At 36.8% G+C, this 22,800-nt stretch overlaps 1 protein-coding gene across 2 annotated transcripts in view; it reads left to right on the forward strand.

The window, feature by feature from the left end:
* The window catches only part of USP32 (ubiquitin specific peptidase 32), a 209,019-nt gene that overhangs the window by 149,334 nt on the left and 36,885 nt on the right, over positions 1-22,800 (forward strand). For both annotated transcript variants that reach the window (XM_081218969.1, XM_081218970.1), the window contains exons 12-15: positions 12,450-12,552; positions 16,103-16,298; positions 17,823-17,998; positions 18,645-18,785. In XM_081218969.1, coding sequence (XP_081075095.1) covers positions 12,450-12,552; positions 16,103-16,298; positions 17,823-17,998; positions 18,645-18,785 — 616 coding nt within the window. The remainder of the gene's footprint in view (positions 1-12,449; positions 12,553-16,102; positions 16,299-17,822; positions 17,999-18,644; positions 18,786-22,800) is intronic.

A 22,800-nucleotide genomic window follows, 5' to 3' on the forward strand; every position in this document is an offset into this window, starting at 1 on the left:
AATCAATTAATTAATTAATTAAAATTAATTAATTAATTAATTTAAAAATCAGTATCATGATTTCTGCAATGGCTGAGTGAAGATCTCAGCAAATTCTCTCCCCGAAAAGCAACTGGGCAAAATTGTCAGCCAACCATTTCAGGACTCTGGAAACTGAACAGAGTTATTCAACAAATTGAGAAGCATTTATTCAAGAAAAACTACTAAACCTTGGTAAGAATAATGGGATTCTGTAGTATTTCTACCTGAGACTGTTCCCATGCCCTCCCATCCAACAGATCTGCATGATAGTTTTACCAGGGCAGGCCAGAAAGGGCTGACTTGATTTGCAGTAGAGCAGGGCTGAGTGCCTGGCCAAGAGAATTATAAAAAAAAATGGGGGTGGGGGGTGGAATTAGAAGTTTGGGATTAACATATACACACTACTGTATATAAAATAGATAAACAACAAGGGCCTGCTGTATAGGGAACTATATTCAATATCTTGTAATACTCTATGATGGAAAAGAATCTGAAAGGAATATATATATATATATATATATACACACATATATATATATATCTGAATCACTTTGCTGTACACCTAAAACTAACACAACATTGTAAATTAACTATACTTCAATTAAAAATGAAAGCAAAAAAAGAAAATAAGAATATAAACAATCTTATAAAAAAATTGTAAAAAACAGTAGAGATCACATGGTGGCAAACAATCAGCGAACGTCGCTAGCTTGGGGTTGAGGTACTGGTTAAGGGAAGCAGCAGACTGACAGCCCAGTCAAAATTTTAACAAAGAGATCCAGAGAACAAGGTAACCATAGTGAGTATTAATAAACTTCTCCATATTCTAAATGATTTGGAAGGCTGCTAGTATATACAAGACTACATGCAAGCTCAGAAGACACCAAAGCGAGCCTTAGCTATCTATTCATTCCTGGTTTAATGGGAATCCTTGCACATGCAGAAAGTAAAAGCCTTCTCTTGCACAGAGAAGGTTTGTAACCTTTCTGAACTCTGCATGTGTTTCTCAAATGGTGAACACAGATCCATCAGAGAAAAGGTGCAAGTGGCTCCAGATGTTTAAGCACAGCCTCTCACCAGTCATTGGCTGGCAAGTAAGTTATGCTCTTCCAAGAAATCCAGGCTTAAAAATAAATATAAGAAATAATAATAAAGAAAACTGGGACTTCCCTGGTGGTCCTGTGGTTAAGAATCTGCCATCCAATGCAGGAGACGTGGGTTTGATATCTGGTCAGGGAACTAAGATCCCACATGCCGTGGGGCAACTAAGCCCGCATGCCACAACTACTGAGCACACAGGCCACAACTAGAGAGCCCAGGCACCACAACTAGAGAGTCCATGCATTCTGGAGCCCACGCGCCACAGCTAGAGAGAAGCCCACGTGCTGCAACAAGGAGCAGCCCGTGTGCCACAGCGGAGGATCCCACATGCCTAAACAAAGATCCTGCATGCCACAACTAATACCCAATGCAGCAAAAAATAAATAAATAAATAAATATTTTAAAATAATAATAAAGAAAACTGAGCAGCCTTATACTTGCAGAAGAGACAGACTCTACAGAATTAGTTCAGGAAGTCACAAGGAAGAACACATTGGGGGGCGGTCAGAATCCAGAGTTGCTGAAATATATTATCAAATACGTCTGGTTTTCGATAACAAAAAATTACAAGACATTCAACAGAATAGGAAAATATGACCCGTATAAGGAGGGAAAACTAGTTGATAGAAACTGTCTCTGAGGTGGCCACTGATGTTAGACTTAGTACACAGACTTCAAAGCAGTATTTGAATATAAGTGTTTTCAAAGAACTAAAGTAAGCTTTGTTTAAAGAATTAATCATGACAATGACTGCTCAAATACAAAATATCAGTAAAGAGACAGAAATTTTAAAAGAGAAGCCAACAGAAATTCCGGAGTTGAAAAGTACAGTAAGTGAAACAAAAATTCACAACAGATTTGAACCAACAGAGAAATAACCAGCAAAATATAATATAGACCAATAGAGGGTTTCCCTGGTGGTGCAGTGCTTGAGAGTCCACCTGACGATGCAGGGGACACGGGTTCGTGCCCCGATCCGGGAAGATCCCACATGCCGCAGAGCGGCTAGGCCCGTGATCCATGGCTGCTGAGCCTGCGCGTCTGGAACCTGTGCTCCGCAACAGGAGAGGCCACAACAGTGAGAGACCCACATACCGCAAAAAAAAAAATAATAATAATAATAAAAATAAAAATAAAAATATAGACCAATAGAGATTTTTCCAATATGAACAGAAACAAAAGAATAAATAAAAGTGAACAGCACTTCAGAGACATATGGAATGCCAGAAATAAGTATACCAACATAAACATAATGGAAGTTCCAGAAGGAAAGGAGAGAGAGAGAGAAAAGAGCAGAGAAAAATACTTGACAAATTAATGGCTGAACCTTCCAAAATGTGTTGAAAATCAGTAATTCAAGAATTCCAGCGGGGCTTCCCTGGTGGCACAGTGGTTGAGAGTCCGCCTGCCGATGCAGGGGACACGGGTTTGTGCCCCGGTCTGGGAAGATCCCACATGCCGCGGAGCGGCTGGGCCCGTGAGCCATGGCCGCTGAGCCTGCGCGTCCGAAGCCTGTGCTCCGCAATGGGAGAGGCCACAACAGTGAGAGGCCCGCATACTGAAAAAAAAAAAAAAAAAAAAAAAAAAAAGAATTCCAGCGAACTGCAAGTAAGTGAAACAAAGAGTTTCATATCTAGACACATGGTCAAACTGTTCAAATCTATAGGCAAAGAGAAGATCTTAAAAGCAGGAAGAGAAGAATGACTTCTTTTGTAGACGGCAACCCCAATACAGTCAACAGCTGACGTTCTTAAAAGATGGAGGTCAGTAGCCAGTGGGATGGCATTTAAAATGCTGAAAGGGAAAAAACTGTCAATCCAGAATTCTTTATCCAGCAGAACTATCTTTCAGAAATGAAGGTAAATATAAATACTGAATTTGTTGCTAGTAAACATGTCCTAAGGTAAATGCTAAAGAAACTTCTTCAGGCTGAAAAGAAGTGACACCAGACACTTGGTAATTTGACTCCACACAAAGAAATATAGAGCACCAGTAAACATAATTACATAGTTAATAAAAGACAGTATAAATATATATTTTCTGTTTCTTTTTACTAATTTAAAATTAATGAGATGGTGATTTAAACATTGTGTTTTTGTAACATAGAAAATGTGTGACAATAATAATACAAAGAGTAGGAGGCAGAGCTATATTTGAGGAAGGTTTCTCTATTTCACTGTAATAATTTAGAGTTAATCTGAAGTAGAATATGTTAAGATCCATATTGTAACTCTAGAGCAGCCACGAAGAAAATAATCCCAAAATATGGTTTCTTAAAAAAAATTAAAGTGATATACTAGAAAATACCTATTTAATGCAAAAAAGGAAGTAAAGGAGGAATAGAGGAACAAATAAAAATACTTGAGGGCTTCCCTGGTGGCGCAGTGGTTGAGAGTCCGCCTGCCAATGCAGGGGACATGGGTTCGTGCCCCGGTCTGGGAAGATCCCACATGCCGCGGAGCGGCTGGGCCCGTGAGCCATGGCCGCTGAGCCTGCGCGTCCGGAGCCTGTGCTCCGCAACGGGAGAGGCCACAACAGTGAGAGGCCCGTGTACCGCAAAAAAAAACAAAACAAAACAAAAACAAAAAACTTGAAATAAATAGAAAACAAATAACTAAATAGTAGGCATAAATCCAAACCAATAATTACCTTAAATAATAATGAATTAAACACTCTAATCAAAAGCTAAAGATAGACTGAATCTTTTAAAATCCAACTACAGACAGTCCCTGAGTTATGATTTTTTGACTTTATCATGGTTCAAAAGCAATAACATGTTTAGTAGAAACCATATTTTGAATTTTGATCTTTTTCTGAGCTACTGATATGTGGTACGATACTCTCTTGTAATGCTGGGCAACAGCAGTGAGCTGCAGCTTCCAGTCAGCCACTTAATCACAAGGGTAAGCAACCAATACACTTACAACCATTCTATACTAATACAACCATTGTGTTTTTCACTGCCAGTATAATATTCAATAAATTGCATGAGATATTCAACACTGAATTATAAAATGGGTTTTGTGTTAGATGATTTTGCTCAACTGTAGGCTAATATAAGTGTTCTGAGCACGTTTAAGGGAGCCTAAGCTAATCAATCTATGATGTTCAGCAGATTATGTGTATTAAATACATTTTCAACTTAAGATATTTTCAACTTATGATGAGTTTATCGTGCCATAACCCCATCATAAATTGTGGATGATCTGTACTTGAGATTTAAAGACACAAATAGATTGAAAATAAAAGGATGAAAAAGATACAACCATGCAGATAGTAATCATAAGAGAGCTGGAGTGGCTATACTGATATTAGAATTAAAGTGGATTTTATGCAAAAAAATGTTACTACAGACAGACATTTTATAATGATAAAAGTTTCAGTTCATCAGGAAGATATAACAATTGTAAATATATATGCACCCAGTAACAGAACCCTCTACCCAGCAAACAGCAGAATACATATTCAAGTGCACATAGAATACAGTCTAGGACAGACTGTGTTCTAGGCCATGGGTTTTCATACTCTGGCCCTTTGGCTAACTTGGGAATGCTACCTGATTTTTATACAGCCTGCAAGCTAAAAATGTTATTTTACATTTTTAAATGTTTGAAAACCATCAAAAGGGGATTAATAATTTGGAACACTTTACACTTAAATGAAACTCTAATCTCAGGGTACACAAACAAAGTTTTATTGGAACACAACTATGCACATTCAAAGAAACCTTTGGGGAATGGAAATTAGTTAACCTGATAAAGATTTCTTGAAAAACCTACAACTGATATATCTTAACGGTGGAACACTGAAGACTTTTCCCATAAGATCAGGACAAAGGCAAGGATACTTGCTCTCACCACATCTATCAACTTTGTATTAGAGGTTCTAGCCAGTGAAATCAGGTAAGATTAAATAAATAAATTTTTAAAAGTCATCCAGATTATAAAGGAAGAAGTAAAACTGTTTCTATTTGCAGACATAGATTCTAACTCTTAAAGAATCCACAGAAAATCTATTAGAATTAATAATTAGTTCAACAAGGTTGTAGGATACAAAATCAATATAAAAAATCAATTGAATTGCTATTTACTAACACTGAATAATTTGAAAGTAAAGTTAAAATTAAGACTCTAGTTCCTTTCTCAATAGAATCAAATAAAATCCTAGGAAACAAATTTAACGAAAGAAGTGTGAGACTTGTGCACTGAAAACTACAAAGCCAGGCTGAGAGAAATTAAAATCTTTGTAAATGAAGAGACTTTCCATGTTCATGTGTTTGAAAACTCAGTACTGTCAAGATAATTCTCCCAAACTGATTTATAGATTCAACATGATACCAATCAAAATCCTAGCTTTTTTGTAGACACTGACAAGATATTCCTAATTTTCATATAGAAACACAAAGAACTCAGATTAGCCTAAACAACTTCAAAAAAGGACAGAATTGGAGAACTTCCTGAATTCAAACTTACTATACGGCTGCATTAATCAAGGTAGTGTGGTACTGGCACGTGGACAGACACACAGGTCAATCAAAGTGAACTGGCAGTTTAGAAATAAACCTTTATATATTTGGTCAATTAATTTCCTACAAATTTGCCAACAAAATGTAGTGGAGAAAGGGTTGTCTTTTCAACAGATTGTGTGGGAATAGTTGGATATCCACCTTGAAAAGATTTAGATCCTTACCTGTACTGTACAAAAACAATGTAGTCCAAATGGATCCCATAGACCTAAACATAAAAACTAAAACTGTAACACTTCTAGAGAAAAACAATAGAAAGTCTTCGTGATTGGTGTTGCCAAGGATTTCTTAGATATAACACCAAAAGCACAATCCATATATGAATTTGTTTTGATAAATTTGACATAGTCAAAATTAAAAACTTTCAAGGTTCAAGAGACACAATTAACACAGAGACTGGGAGAAAATATTTGCATATCATTTATTCAATAAAGAACTTGTTTCCAGGTTATATAAGTGAGTGTTACAACATTAGAAATTTTTAAATCCAAGTAAAATATGCAAAAGACTTGAATAGGCATTTCACTAAACATATATGAATGAACGGCTAGTACACCCATGCATTTTCAGGGAAGGCAGATTAAAAGCACAATGATAGCAGTGACTCAGTGAAACTGGTGTAGTTCCAAGAGCCTGTCTCTCCACAGAAACAGTGAAAAATAAAGGAAAAACTGTCAAAACAAACTTTGTTAGAACTCTCAAAAAGAGTTGAAGGTTTATAGCAACGAAACAAATGCTGGATTTAAAAAAAAAAAAAAAAAGGCCAACTGAAAAAGCAGTAGGAAAACTCTGGCAATTTTATTTGCCCTTATCTGGTTCATTGTCAGTCTTGAAGATGGCAACCCATGTTCCTGGTTTAGGCACCTGTGCTTGGTTTCACATGGAACAGAGCATACCATGTTCACAAAGATTTGTGTTTGTTTGTTCTAACCTGTCTGGGTTTATTTGAAGAACTGACACAAGGAGTTCATCTCTAGTATGCCTAACTGAGAACTTAACCAGACTGGCAAAGCAGTGGGCATTCCTCAAAAATATTGTAAAGCAAATGAACAAACCGTAACCACCTGGGGCAAAAGATTATAGTTGAGCTGTACAACAGAGTGCCAGAAGTCTAGGAGGAGAAGCTGGAGAGAGTTTCCTTGGAAAATTAGGGCATTTGAAAGCACACTTATGTATACTAGCAAATTTAGAAAGCCTTGTACATACTTGTGGCAAGATGCATGCTCAGAATAGACCTGAGAATACCTCTATATTTTCACCCCTGGCTAATCTCTAGACTGAGGGCATGTATAAAATGAAGGCTAAGGCAGCTGTAAAGAACCTGGATAAGCACTGAAGAATTCCCCAACACAGAGCTATGCTGTAAAGACAGGAGTGGTTTTTGTTTCCTCCTCATCTTCCTCTCCCCACCCTGCCCTCCTCCATCCCCTCCTCCCTATTCTTCCTCTCCTCCTCCCTCTTTTTCTTCCCCCTACTCTTCCTTTTCTCCTCCTCTCGCCTCGCTCCTGCCATTCAAGGAAATCTCTGTCAAAACACTAGCTGAACACAAGTGAAGTGAAGAGAGACTTCAGAGACAACACATAACAGACTTTACAAAAAATAGTTTAGGAATGTTCCTAAACAACACTATAGCAAGCAACAAAAACCACTGGGGGTGGGGGGAGGATCAGATTTCCAGAGTTGCCACATTATAATATTCAAAAGGTCTAGTTTTCAACAAAAATTATGAACCATGCAGCAAAACAAGAAAGTCCATTGCACATTCATAGAAGAAATTAACAGAAACTGTCTCTAAGGAAGCACAGACATTATTGGACTTAGTAGACTAATCAACTATCTTAAATATGTTCAGAAAGCTGCTGGAAACCATGAACAAAGAGGTTAAAATAACCAGGAGAATGATGTATGGACAAACAGATAATATCAGTAAAGAGAAAGAAAGTATAAAAAGGAACCAAGCACAAATTCTAGAGCTGAAAAGTACACTAAGCAAAATGAAAAATTCAATAGAGAGGTTCACCACCAGATTTGAGTGGATAGAAGAAAGAATCAGCAAATTTAAAGGTAGTTCAATTGAACTACCCCAGACTGAGGGTTAGAAAGGAAAAAGAATGAAGGAAGATGAACAGAGCCTCGGAGACCTGTGAAATAGCAGCAAGCATTAACATGATGGGAATCCCAGAAGGAGAGGAGAGAGAGGAAGTGACAACTTACCAAATTTGATAAAAGACAAGAACCTAAATATTCAAAAAGCTCATTGAACTGCAGGGTTAAACTCTAAGAGATCCACATCAAGACACATTATCATCAAGTTGTCAGAAGCCAGGAACAGAATTTTGAAAGCAGCAAGAGAAGCTACTTATCACATACAATGATGGATCCTCAATAAGATTTAAAGTGCTGAAAGAAAAAACAAAAAACAAGAATTCTATATCCTGCAAAAATATTTCTCCAAGAATGATTTGGATTTTGAAATTAATTCTTATACATGACCCCCAAAGCATAAGCAACCAAAGAAAAAAATGGATAAATTTGGCTTCATCAAAATTAAAAAACTGTTCATCAAAGGGCATTGTCAAGAAAGTGAAAAGAAAGCCTACAGAATGAGACATAATATTTGTAAATCATAGATCTGACAAGGGTCAAGTAAGTAGAATATATAAAGAACTCCTACAGCTCACCAACCAAAAAATAACTCAATTCTAAAATGGGCAAGGGACTTGAATACACATTTCTTCAGAGATGATATACAAGTGGTTATCCAGCAGTTGAAAAGAAGCTCGAAAACATTAGTCATTAAGGAAATTTTGCAATTCAAAACCACATGAAATTCCACTTTGCACCTACTAGGATATTTTTAATTTTTAAAATGGAAAATAGATTTTTTGATGATGTGGAGAATTTGGGATCCTCATTGCATCACTGGTAGAATTGTAAAATGGTGTAGCTGCTTTAGAAAACAAGTTGGTACTTCTTCAACGTGGAATTACCACATAATCGAGCAATTCCACTTCTAGGTATATACCTAGAACAATTGAAAATAGACACTCAAATACTTGTACCCAAATGTTTATATCAGCACTATTCACAATAGCCATACGGTGGAAACAGCCCAAATATCAACCAGTAGATGAATGAATAAACAAAATGTATATCTATGCCATGAAATATTAGCCATAAAAAGGAATGATGTACTGATACATGCTACGTCATGGATGAGCCTCACAAATGAAGAAGCCAGACACAATAGGTCACATATTATATGATTCCATTTATATCAGTGGTCCCCAACCTTTTCGGCACCAGGGGCCGGTTTCGTGGAAGACAATTTTTCCACAGACTCGGGGGTGTGTGTGGGGGGGAATGGTTCAGGCAGTAATGTGAGAGATGGTTCAGACGGTAATGAGAGCGATGGGAGCGGCAGATGAAGCCGTTGCTCGCTTACCCGCCACTCACCTCCTGCTGTGCGGCCGGTTCCTAACAGGCCACGGACCAATACTGGTCCGCGGCCTGGGGGTTGGGGCCCCCTGATTTATATGAAATATCCAGAATAGGTAAATCTATTGGTACAGAAAGCAGATTGGTGATTGTCAAGGGCTGGGGGAAGGGAGTAATAGAAAATAACTGCTTAGTCGGGATGTATGAAAATGTTTTAGAGAAGTTCATATAGCATAAAATTAACAATTGTAGCACTGTTGGTGGGAATGTAAATTGATACAGCCACTATGGAGAACACTATGGAGGTTCCTTAAAAAACTAAAAATAGAACTACCATACGACCCAGCAATCCCACTACTGAGCATATACCTTGAGAAAACCATAATTCAGAGAGAGTCATGTACCACAATGTTCATTGCAGCTCTATTTACAGTAGCCCGGACATGGAAGCAACCTAAGTGTCCATCGACAGATGAATGGATAAAGAAGATGTGGCACATATATACAATGGAATATTACTCAGCCATAAAAAGAAATGAAATTGAGTTATTTGTAGTAAGGTGGATGGACCTAGAGACTGTCATACAGAGTGAAGTAAGTCAGAAAGAGGAAAACAAATACCATATGCTAAGACATATATACGGAATCTAAAAAAAAAAAATGGTTCTGAAGAACCTAGGGGCAGGACAGGAATAAAGACGCAAATGTAGAGAATGGATTTGAGGACACGGGGAGGGGGAAGGGTAAGCTGTGACAAAGTGAGAGAGTGGCATGGACATATGTACACTACCAAATGTAAAATAGATAGCTAGTAGGAAGCAGCCAAATGTCACAGGGAGATCAGCTCTGAGCTTTGTGTCCACCTAGAGGGGTGGGATAGGGAGGGCAGGAGGGAGACGCAAGAGGGAGGAGAAATGGGAATAAATGTATATGTATAGCCGATTCACTTTGTTATACAGTAGAAACTAACACACCACTGTAAAGCAATTATACTCCAATAAAGATGTTTAAAAAAAAAAGATTGTAAAGTATACAATTCAATGGCATTTAGTACATTTAAAATGTGCAACAACCATCTTATGTTATGTGAATTTCTCCTCAATAAGAATAGTGTTTTAAAAATCACAGTGTGGGGACTTCCCTGGTGGTCCAGTGGTAAAGAATCCGCCTTACAATGCAGAGGACATGAGTTCGATTCCTGGTCAGGGAACGAAGATCCCACATGCCATGGGGCAACTAAGTCCACACGCCACAACTACAGAGCCCACTCACCACAACTACAGAGCCCACGCACCTTGGAGCCTGCATGCCACAACTAGAGAAGAGAAAACCCACAGGCCACAACTACAGAGAAGCCCGAGCACCACAACAAAGATCCCACATGCCATAACTAATACCTGATGCAGCCAAAAATAAATAAAGGAAACCATAAACAAGACGAAAAGACAACCCTCAGAATCGGAGAAAATATTTGCAAATGAAGCAATAAACAAAGGATTAATCTCCAAAATATACAAACAGCTCATGGAGCTCAATATCCAAAAAACAAAGAAGCCTATTAAAAAATGGGCAGAAGACCTAAATAGACATTTTACCAAAGAAGACATGCAGATGAAGAGGCACATGAAAAGATTCTCAACATCACTAATTATTAGAGAAATGCAAATCAAAACTACAGTGAGGTATCACTTCACACTGGTCAGAATGGCCATCATCAAAAAATCTACAAACAATAAATGCTGGAGAGGGTGTAGAAAAAAGGGAACCCTTTTGCACTGTTGGTGGGAATATAAATTGATTCAGCCACTATGGAGAACAGTATGGAGGTCCCTTAAAAAACTAAAAATAGAGCTACCATATGACCCAGCAATCCCACTACTGGGCATATACCCTGAGCAAGCCATAATTCAAAAGGACACATGTACCCCAATGTTCATTGTAGCACTGTTTACAATAGCCAGGACATGGAAACAACCTAAATGTCCAATGACAGATGAATGGATAAAGAAGATGTGGTACATATATGCAATGGAATATTACTCAGCCAGAAAAAGGGATGAAATTGGGTCATTTGTAGAGATGTGGCTGGACCTAGAGTCTGTCATACAGAGTGAAGTAAGCCAGAAAGAGAAAAACAAATATCGTATATTCACGTATATATGTGGAATCTAGAAAAATGGTAGATGAACCTATTTGCAGGGCAGGAATAGAGACAGACATAGAGAATGGACATGTGGACACAGCAGGGGAAGGGGAAGGTGGGACCAACTGGGAGATGAGGTTTGACATAAATACACTACCATGTGTAAAATAGATAGCTAGTGGGAACCTGCTGTATAGCACAGGGAGCTCAGCTTGGTGCTCTGTGATGACCTAGATGGGTGGGATGGGAGCATGGGAGGGAGGTCCAAGAGGGAGGGGATATAGATATACATATAGCTGATTCACTTCATTGTACAGCAGAAACTAACACATTGTAAAGCAATTATACTGCAATAAAAATAAATAAATAATAAATTAATCTTAAAAATAAAATCACAGTGTGACACCACTTCACACCCATTAGGACATTTGTGATAGAAAAGACAGACAATAACAAGTGTTGGTGAGAATGTGGAGCAACTAGAACCCTCATACAATAACTGATGGGGATGTTAAATGGTGCAGGCACTTTGGAAAACAGCTGGCCAGCTTCAAATTATCAGGTGTTAGATAGATAAACAAAATATGGTGTATGTATGTATATATATAATAATATACCTATGGAATATTATTCAGTAATAAGAAAGCACAAACTAGTGATATGTACTCCAACATAGATGAACTTCAGAAACATGCTAAGAGGCCAGATATTAAAGACCATGTGATAACATTCCATTTATTTAAGTTCCTTGCCCATTTAAAAATTGCAAAATGTTCATAAAAAGGAAATTTATAAGAGATAGAAAATAGACTAGTGGTGTCTTGCAGCTGAGGGCAGTAATTTGACTAAAAAATGACTAAAAATAGGCATAAAGTATCTTTTGGGGGTATCTGAAATGTTCTAAAATTAGATTGTGGTGATGGTTGCACATGACTGTAAGTTTACCAAAATCATTGAGTTCTTTACTTAATTCAGGTAACTAGTATGTTATTAAATTATTCCTCAGTTAAGCTGTATTTGAAACATCAGTTGGAGGCTTAATAGTGGCGTTATGACTCCAGAAATTGGCTTATCAATGTTTCACTAATTTAAAATGTGGCCATCTCCCGAGTATATCCGTTTCATGTTTTTCCTTTGAAACATTTCTAATGATAATTTGTAGGTGCATGGTCATATGTTTTATACACCATTTGTTGTACTGAATTTCTTTTGTATGTACAGAGGATGGTTAGAACGAGAGAGCAGGTATGGTCTGCAACCCGGACACAATTGGTTTATCATCTCCATGCAGTGGTGGCAGCAGTGGAAAGAATATGTCAAATATGTGAGTAAGATTCCTGTTTCTCTACATTTTTCATAGGAGTATTAACTCCATCAGACTTTGTGTGACTAGTGGCCAGTAATAAAATGCTCCAACCTAGATAAAGATTTGAAGGGGAAAGAAATGAATACCTATATGATGCTACCAACTTGCTTTTCTAAAAAGCAAGTTCCAGAGCAAGTAATAGATTCATTAAGAAATCAGTTACTATACTCAGCATTTGGAGCACATTATGAAAACAAAAGTAGGAGACTATAATCCTCACTTGGGCAGTGGTTGCATAGCAAAATCACATAGAAAGCTTAAAAGAAAAAAAAAAGAAATGCCTATGCTCCACTCTAGACCAAGTAAATCAGAAAGCATAATTGAAGAAAAAGTTTGAATTCATTTAAATAAGTCATTTTTGTTTACTGAAAATTTTCTTTTGAAATCTAATTTAAATGGAATACATTTTGTTGGTATGGACTCAATATCAGAAAAGCTGTGAGAAGATCAATATTATCTTTAATAAATTGCTATGAAGTCTACAAACTGAAGTCCAAACATATTAATAATATAAACTAACTACTCAGGCCTACTTCACAGGCCATAGGTCAGTGTGATTCTGTTGTTCCATTGTCCATATACAATTTTGACTTCTTTGATGGATAATTGAATTTAAAATATTGATGGCCCCAAATCCATACTTAATGTAGACTCCCAGTTTTTAATCATTTGTGTACTATGGTCACCATTTTTTTACCATATAGTTCCCATACTATTATTTTCTTAGTATGTTTATATAAATAACTTTATCATTTTTAGGTAAATATATTTTATTTTAAAAGGAAACTTTATATCATATCTTAAATAGAAAATCAGTGTCACATTCCAGAAATAGAGGATCAAAATAAAATCAATGAAAATAAAATATATTATTAAAGTCTAGCCAAGTAGTGTTGCCTTTTGAAGACTGATACTGAAACCTGTTCTCTGTCAAAAAGAGAAATTGTCAAGTATTAGATTAGCAGATCAAGCATTAGATTAGCACATTAGTACCAAACTGAGACCCTGTCCTTGAAGTAATCAGAGGATTGAAAGAGAATTGAATAGGGAATAATTTTGTCATTGTGAACTAGGGTTATTTAATACCCAAAATAATCTGGTACCTTTCCCATATTTTAAGAAAGTTAATAATTAATAGAAGATGCTAACACTTGGATCTGTAATAAAGAATGTGAACCTGTGTGCTTCTGAACTATTTGAAGTTTTAACAATAAGGCTATTTAAAATTTTCTAGTCCAATAACGTTAATTGGTATGTAGAGAGAAATCTAGGTTTCATTCTCATTCTTACTGCCACTCTTGATTAAAGGCACTGGAATTTCTTCAGAGCTGGCTTCTGAAGGATTTACAAATTGATAGTCTTCACCTGCCTTACAGATCAAAGAGGGAAAAAAATCTAATAAAATATTGACACAATGTCTCCTTGTTTTGGCTAAAATTAGGGATGCTGTAATTTCATTAAAGGAATCTAAAGCATCCATTATGCTGTTGCTATGCTGTGACTTGGAGTTTGTTTTTTAAATTTGATGTTTTTCTGGGGTTTCAATGAGTTACTTTATAAGCTGTGCCTTCAAGACCCACAGCCATTGATCAGTTTCATCTACTAAAATTTATGTCATTATTTATTGAATGCCACTTGAGATCCTTTACCCATGCTACTGTCTATCATTCTCAGATGCCTATGGGATCTTGTTCTACTGGTTAGCCCCTTTAGTCTTTCTCTTTACCCTCTCACTTAAAAATATCCTGATCTTGATTTATTTATTTATTTATTTATTTATGGCTGTGTTGGGTCTTCGTTTCTGTGCGAGGGCTTTCTCTAGTTGCGGCAGGTGGGGGCCACTCTTCATCGCGGTGCGCGGGCCTCTCACTATCGCAGCCTCTCTTGTTGCGGCGGAGCACAGGCTCCAGATGCGCAGGCTCAGTAATTGTGGCTCACGGGCCTAGTTGCTCCGCGGCATGTGGGATCTTCCCGGACCAGGGCTCGAACCCGTGTCCCCTGCATTGGCAGGCAGATTCTCAACCACTGCGCCACCAGGGAAGCCCTATCCTGATCTTTTTAAAACACTCACAGATATACATTCTCATAGCACCTTCCCTCCAGCTTCTCCTCAGGTCTTAGCTCTCTCTCTTTTTTTTTGTTTTGTTTTTTTTCCACAAGTAAACTTAGTAGAGAATAGTTCTATGCTAGCGGCCTCTGCTTCTGGTACTCTGCATCTCCTGATTTTTCTCTGGCCATTCAGACTCAGTGTCCTTCCCAGATTCTTCTGCTACCTATCCTGTAAATACTGTACTCTCCTTATTCTACATACACCATTTTCTTGTCCTTCCAGAAGTCTGTTGAGCTTCACATTTTTATATCTAGTCTCTTTCTCTGTCCTGAGCACTAGACTCAAATGTCCACATATCTCAAACCAGAATATCCCAAAATAAGGTCATTCCCAAAACGATTCCAGTCACCAATACACCTTATCTTATGAAGGTGTCAACTCCCATCCAGTCATCTAAGCCAGCACCTCATGTCCGACCTTGGAATTATCTGTGCCCCTCTTTCATACACAATTAGTTGTCAAGTTTTTTTTTTTATCTCCTAAATCCATGCTCTTCTCTCTGTCTCCTTACTTATGGATCTAGCTTTTTATGGTTTAGTGCCTCTTCATCTCTTGCCTGAATTATTATAGAAGTCTTCTAACTTGTGTCTCAATTTTCAGTTTCTGTCTCAAATCCTTTCTACACACTAGAGTTATTTTTAAAGCAAAAATTGGGTTATGCTATTCCCCTATTTAAAAGCCTCTCACAGAAAAATCCTATCAGTATAATGTTAAGGGAAAGAAAAAGTAGCAATATGCTGTATTTAAAATGTGATATCTAACAACAACCAGAATGACAGTTCACATTTACTAAATGCCAGGCATAAAACTGAGGTAGATATTAATACTAATATTATCCTAGTTTTTACCCATGAAGGAGCTGAGGCTTATACGTTTACTTATTGTAAAAGGTCACAGAGCTGGGAAGTCAGTGTCCTGCCCTTAATTCTAACTGTATTCTCCACATTTATTTTTTACATATATGTATATGTTTTCAGTCACAAAAAATAAATGATGGCATCTGAGTACTTGTGATATTTATTTTCTTCATATTTTTCCATATTTTCTATAATAACAATGTAATCTTTAATAGTAAAAAGAATAAATATTATTTAATTTTTTAGTATCAATAAAAGCCTTCCATGATTTCCAACTTTCAACAGAATGAAGTCTAAATTATTTTATGTGGCACAGAGTCCCTTGCAGTCTGTTCCCATTCTGCCTTACCAATTTTATTTATATACACTATTCCCCTTTGAAGAAATTAAAATTTAGTTATACATCAAAATGTTTTTAAGTGGCTGTAGCCAACCACAGGAAGATTAGAAACAATAGACAATTTGCGGATTCATTTTGAAGGCTGCATAATTGGCAGATTATTAAATTTTACCTCTTAATTTTTGACTTCATGATTTTTAGGATGCCAGCCCTGTTGCAATTGAGCCGTCATCTGTTCTGAATGGAGGAAAATATTTATTTGGAACAACAGTACATCCTATAGAGCAGAGTGAAGATAGAATCGGAGGAGGCAGCCCCAGTTATGTGAACAACACAGAAGAGAAATTTTCAGACAACATTTCTACTGCATCTGAAGCCTCGGAAACTGCTGGCAGTGGTAAGCATAGTTTGTTTTCCAAGAGGTTTAGGCAGGGTCATTTCTTAAAGGGGTACACTTTGTCAGAGAGTGTGCTTGGTAGGATATGGGGCATCAGGTTTCCATTCACAGAAATAAGTTTCGAATGAAATGGTCAATTAATAGATTCTTGAATGTATTAGTAGCTTTACAAAGAGGAGCTCTTCTATATTCTACCTCATTAATCTCTCAATTTGAAAATATTTTCACAGTTTTCATTGATTAAGTCAATCTTTCCATATTGTTATTAAATCATTTTGTCAATAAATTTAGATTTGAGAAGACATAAGAAAATCTAAATTTTTATCTCCAGAACTCTCTCTAACCATAAGCATACATTCATTGGATTAAATGTACCCTCATATCAGATTCTACAGACATTGCAGGATGGAATTTGGGGGTTATTTTGTTAAAATATTTAGAAAGACTTCATAATGTTCCCCATAATCCCCTTCCGTTGTTGATACCTACATAAAACTTAGTGGTTCTACACTTATGGGGAAGATGCCTTGGTGTATTTTGGCCCAAATGAATTTAGTTGATCCCTATTATTCTGCTGATACAGTAGCAGGACTCTCAACCTTATTCTGTTGTTGTTTCAACTTTGAGATTTTTTTTTCTCCTTTTCTGTGGAGGGAGAAGGCAAATTGGACAGAGTTAGCATTTTCTTTACAAAACTCTTTGTAGAATCTACTGCTTCTTTTTCCCCATCTGACGTTACAGAGATCACTTAGCAGTCCTAGAAGTGCTCTTTCTGATCAGCTTTCACACTAAGATTGTTTCTTGACCCTCCCTAAGATCCTTTTTGATATGTGCTCACTCTGTATAATCTGTGCTATACACGTGCTGAGCCATACCACAGATAGAAGGTTCAAAGTAAATGATGCCTAGAAGGTTTACCTGAGATTAACACGTGGCTGAGAGTTGAAATACCTTAAGATACCACCGGGGTTCACAGTCATCAGTCATTTTCCTGTGTGTATTTTTCTATTGTAACATTCATGCCTTCCTTTCAGATAGATTCATTAGGGAACAGTTTCTTCCCTCCCAGCACTCTCCTGTTGGGGTTCTTGTTTTAGCTCCTTCCCTTTGGTTTAGAGACTTGTTATCACCATTATCTACCAAGAACCTTTGCAGGTGGAAGAGAAGAATTAAGGGAAGATATGTGAGAGCCCAGCTACTTGACTGTATTTCTTCCTTTCCTATTAGAGGAAAGGAAGAGGACATATAATTCTTGTGAATTATTAGATATTCTAGGAGTCTGGCCAAATGTTCATTTGGTAACAATTTTCAAAGCTTTTATTCTACCTAGTGTTATACTAGGTATTGTCCAGAAAGGAATACCTCTCTAATTCCTATCTTCTACAGAATTAATCAGAATCGAACCCTGTACTGACCTGACCACAGAATAATAGCATTAACATAATACATGGGCATTGAGTTTGTATATTCAAGCCTATTTATGTATAATAAAATAAAGAGATTCCATCTTCTTTTTCCTTACAGGCTTTCTGTATTCTGCCACACCAGGGGCAGATATGTGCTTTGCTCGACAACATAACACTTCTGACAATAACAACCAGTGTTTACTAGGAACCAGTGGGAATATTTTGTTGCACCTCAATCCTCAGAAACCAGGGGCTATTGATAACCAGCCACTAGTAACTCAAGAACCAGTAAAGGTAAGTAATTTGACATCTCTTTCAAGTTGCTAATAAATTTCATTCTACAGATTTTAGCACATAGAAAATGTCTGATTCATTTTATTAACCTGTTGTAGATGGAAATGTTTCTGTGAGAATATTTCATGACTTAGTACTTGCGTAGAAGCAGTTTAGTGATCCTTAGAAATGTTTTTCTTACTTAGGACAGCTACTGTGAAAATGTAGTTTCACGTGTATGTGAATTGTTTTTTCAAAATAATATTTTTTACTGTTGGAAAGAAGTCTGTGAAAACTTTTATTATTTCCAAATGTTCCAGTGACTTTTTTCAAATGATTTGCCTTGAGTTTCATTTCTTAGTTTATTTTGAAAGTTCAAAATAAAAATCTTTTAGAAAATTCATTTTTTTCTAGTGACATGAAACTGAGTAGTGACGCGTTTATTCTCCTGTGTCTAGGTTTTGTTAAAACACAAGAGACTGCAATTTTAAAAATCAAAATTTTGGGGAATTCCCTGGCAGTCCAGTGGTTAGGGCTGCACACTTTAACTGCTGTGGGCCCGGGTTCCATCCCTGGTCTGGGAACTAAGATCCCGAAAACTGCAAGGTGCAGCCAAAAAAAAAAAAAAAAAAAAAAAAATCAACATTTACATTCCATTCTTTCTAAGGCTACATCATTAACACTAGAAGGAGGACGATTAAAACGAACCCCACAGCTGATTCATGGAAGAGATTATGAAATGGTTCCAGAACCTGTATGGAGAGCACTTTATCATTGGTATGGAGCAAACCTGGCCCTACCTAGACCTGTAAGTATAGCCAATATTGCCTTATATAAGGAGCAGTTATAGATGGGGTCTTCTATTAATTTTTTATGTGAACCTCACTATCTACAAATTAGTTCTTACCCATGGTAGCAGAGTATTCAGTACCTGTTCAAATTAGCTGAATGAATTTTAGGTTCTTTCGTATTCATTCATTCATTTACTCATACATTTACTGAGCACTACATTAGGTACCAACCATACAATGATGTTCCTTTGGGAGTGGGTGACTTATATGGAGTGGAGGAAATAGTCACTGGACTAAATAGAGTCGAGGAATTATGAGGCTAGTCTATTAAATAAGTCATCCACATAAACATAGCCATTAAGATAATGCAGAACTCAGACTGGAGCAGAAGTCTGAGAGCCAGTGCCAAAAAGTTCAGTGAATGTAGAGGAGGTGGTACAGAGGTTACTTCTAAAACTGTTACTCCCATTAACCACACAGGCATCCACTTAGGGACTGGATTCATCTTGTAGCTGTTGGTGGATTTTTGTGGTTTGTCTTTTTGAAGGAGGGGCATATAAAAGATCACAACATATAATAAAAAGAATTCAAAGCTAGTGAATTCTGATCGTTGCCATTACTAGAATGAGTCATTTAGAGCATAAGTAAAATGCTCTACAGTAATTTAAAGGGCTTGGAGTGTGTAATATCAAAATATTAGTGAGTTAACTATTCAACATTATTCGTTCTGCTTATACAGTAAACAGCAGTACTCATTGCCCTGAATACTCTTCACATTACTGATGCAGTAAAATACTTTATAAGAAGATTCTTTTACTGTATCAAGAAACACTCTCCCTGTATAATGTCCAAGCTAGAACGTTTTTATACCAGGAAGGTTTTACATGAATAAGATATAGTAAGTTACATCACATCCAAAAAGAGTAAAAGTCTGCTATATATCCGTACTCTATAATTTTGATAATGATTTTGAGTTATTAATAATTATGTTTTTTAAAAATTATGTTTAAATCACAATCAGGAATTTAGGGTTTGTGTTTGTTGGCTCCAAAAGGTTTCTACTGTATTTGTCAACAGAACTCCTAGGTAGATACATATGAATATACATAGATACATTTACATACATATTATATTCTTTATTTATTGGGGAGTGGGATAGTCCTTGAGTTAATCACTTAATTTCTGGTGGGACTTTCCTGCTCTAATATTCTTCTTTTTTTTTAAATAAATTTATTTATGTATTTGTTTGTTTATTTATGGCTACATTGGGTCTTCGTTGCTGCATGCGGGCTTTCTTTAGTTGCGGTGAGCAGGAGCTACTCTTCTTTGTGGTGCGCAGGCTTCTCATTGCAGTGGCTTCTTGTTGCGGAGCACGGGCTCTAGGCACGCGGGCTTCAGTAGTTGCAGGGCGTGGGCCCAGTAGTTGTAGATCATGGGCTCTAGAGCACAGGCTCAATAGTTGTGGCACACAGGCTTAGTTGCTCCGAGGCATGTGGGATCTTTCTGGACCAGGGATCGAACCCGTGTCCCCTGTATTGGCAGAGGCGGATCTAATATTCTATGTCTGTAGGAGAATCATTGTGATAATTGTGTTGGATGGATAGGTAGGTAGGTAGGTAGGCAGGCAGATAGATAGGTAGACAGATAGATAGATAGATAGGTAGATAGATAGGTAGGTAGATAGGTAGATAGATAGGTAGATAGATAGATAGATGGATTGAGTGAGTGAGTGAGTGAGTGAGTGAGTGAGTGAGTGAGTGAGTGAGTGAGTGAGTTTGATGTTTTGGAGTCTGCCTGGATTCAGATTACCAGTGTTCTAATCTGTAAACCTTAGTTTCCTCATCTGTAAAATGGTGATAATAATATCTACCTCATTAGAGTTGTTTTGATAAGTAAATAATACATATGATTAGCACAGCACCTGATTTGTAGTAAATGGTCAGTAAATTTTGCCTGTTGCTACTATCATCACCATCATCATTATAATTATTAAACAAGTTTTTTTGGAGCCTCACAAAAGGTCATGTTTTTTAACATTGATGTCAGATAAATATTAGTTTAAATAAGCAGTAATTTTACTACATGAAAGCTTTGGTTGCTGGCTTGATAATATTTTTTTACCTCTAAATATGATAAATTTACCTGATTTGAGGAAAAATTGCTATAAAAACATTTAGAATATGGTGTTTCAAGTTAAAGAATACTAAATATATTTGCCACAGCAAGGTTAAAAATAAATACTCTCGGGCTTCCCTGGTGGCGCAGTGGTTCAGAGTCTGCCTGCCAACGCAGGGGACGCGGGTTCGTGCCCCAGTCTGGGAAGATCCCACATGCCGCGGAGCAGCTGGGCCCGTGAGCCATGGCCGCTGAGCCTGCGCATCCGGAGCCTGTGCTCCGCAACGGGAGAGGCCACAACAGTGAGAGGCCCGCGTACCGCAAAAAAAAAAATAAATAAATAAAATAAATAAATAAATACTCTCATCTTCATATTTACATAAGTCATACCATTTAAAATAGCTTTATTTAATTTGCACATGTACAAGCTCAATGATAACAAATTAAGCAATATAGAAAAAATAAAGAAGAAAATAAAAAGCATACCATATCTACCATATCCTACTACTTAAGAGATAATTACTATTAACATTTTGGTGTTCATCTTTCCAAACATTCCTCTGTGCCTATTCATATACATATATAAATATGTATAGATAATTTAATGAAATTGAATCATATTATACTTGATGTCTTGTGATCTGCTATTTTCAGTCTAAGATAGATGCTATTGATATCTTTCTAGGTTAATAAATTTAGATCTATACCATTATTTTTAATAATTGCATAGTGTTCCTTAATTTATTACATATACACGCATACGTACATAAATCACAATTTATTAACCAATCACCACTGATGGACTTTTAGTTTGCCTCTAGATTTTTGTTGTTTAAAGCAATTTTCTGGGACTTCCCTGGCAGTCCAGTGGTTGAGACTCTGTGCTCCCAATGCAGGGGGCACAGGTTCAATCCCTGGTCGGGGAACTAAGATCTTGTGTGCTGCACCACACGACTGAAAAAAAAAAAAAAAGCAATTTTCTGGTGAATAGTCTCTTTCTAAACATGTGTGATGATCTCTTTAAGGTAAATTCCTGTAAATGGAATTGCATCTATTGTTTGCCGGTTATGGTTGAAGTTAATAAGTTCATATACAAGAATAATTAAAATGTAAATAAATATGTATTTATGTATGATTGTGCCTGTATGTATAAGAATTTGTTAATCTGTAATTTGCTCCCAAAATCACTTATCTTGGAAAGCAAGCTACAGATTATAAAAATTACTTCTTTGTCATTTCAGATTCTGCCAAAAGTATGTTTTTTATGTAGCCTGACGACTATAGATGCAGAATTATTGATCTTTCCCAAAATCACAGTTAAACTGAAATCATAAGAGAATTTTACTGTTGGCTTTGCAGCTATTAGTGACTCTCTAGAAATGGACAGACTTTGTTTTCCTCCCGTGTCAGGGAGAGCTCCTTTTACTGCTTTAAGTAGGAGTTGAAAAAGCTCTTAAGTGGAGCTTTCCTAGTACCATACTATAGCATATCAGAACATGTAGAATACTTTTAAGAAATAGTCCTAAAGGTTTGGTTTGTAGCATTGTTTTTATCTGGCTCTTTACTGTCCCCTCTTGATATTAAAAAATGCTCTGTTGCAGAATATATTGGTTACTAAGGCAAAAGGAAATGAAACAAAGCCCAATCACTTGAGACTATTAAAGATTCTGTAAGATTTTATGTTTTAAAGATTTTGAGTGTTGACCCTGCTATCCTTTTGGAATGCTAAATTGATAAGGTGCTACTCTTAACTCTTAAAGCACTACTTGGTAATATGTTTTCCTGTGTTTGGGGGCCAGCAAGCAAGTTATTAGAGGGATTACTGAAAAATCCTGTTTCAACCGTGTGACTTCCAGTTTTGTACATCCAATTTAGTTGTTTTAATCATAGACAAAAAATATATGAACAGTCCAGTTA

Source organism: Mesoplodon bidens (assembly GCF_964165515.1).
Source record: "Mesoplodon bidens genome assembly, chromosome: 19".
In the NCBI taxonomy this organism is placed as follows: Eukaryota; Metazoa; Chordata; class Mammalia; order Artiodactyla; family Ziphiidae; genus Mesoplodon; species Mesoplodon bidens.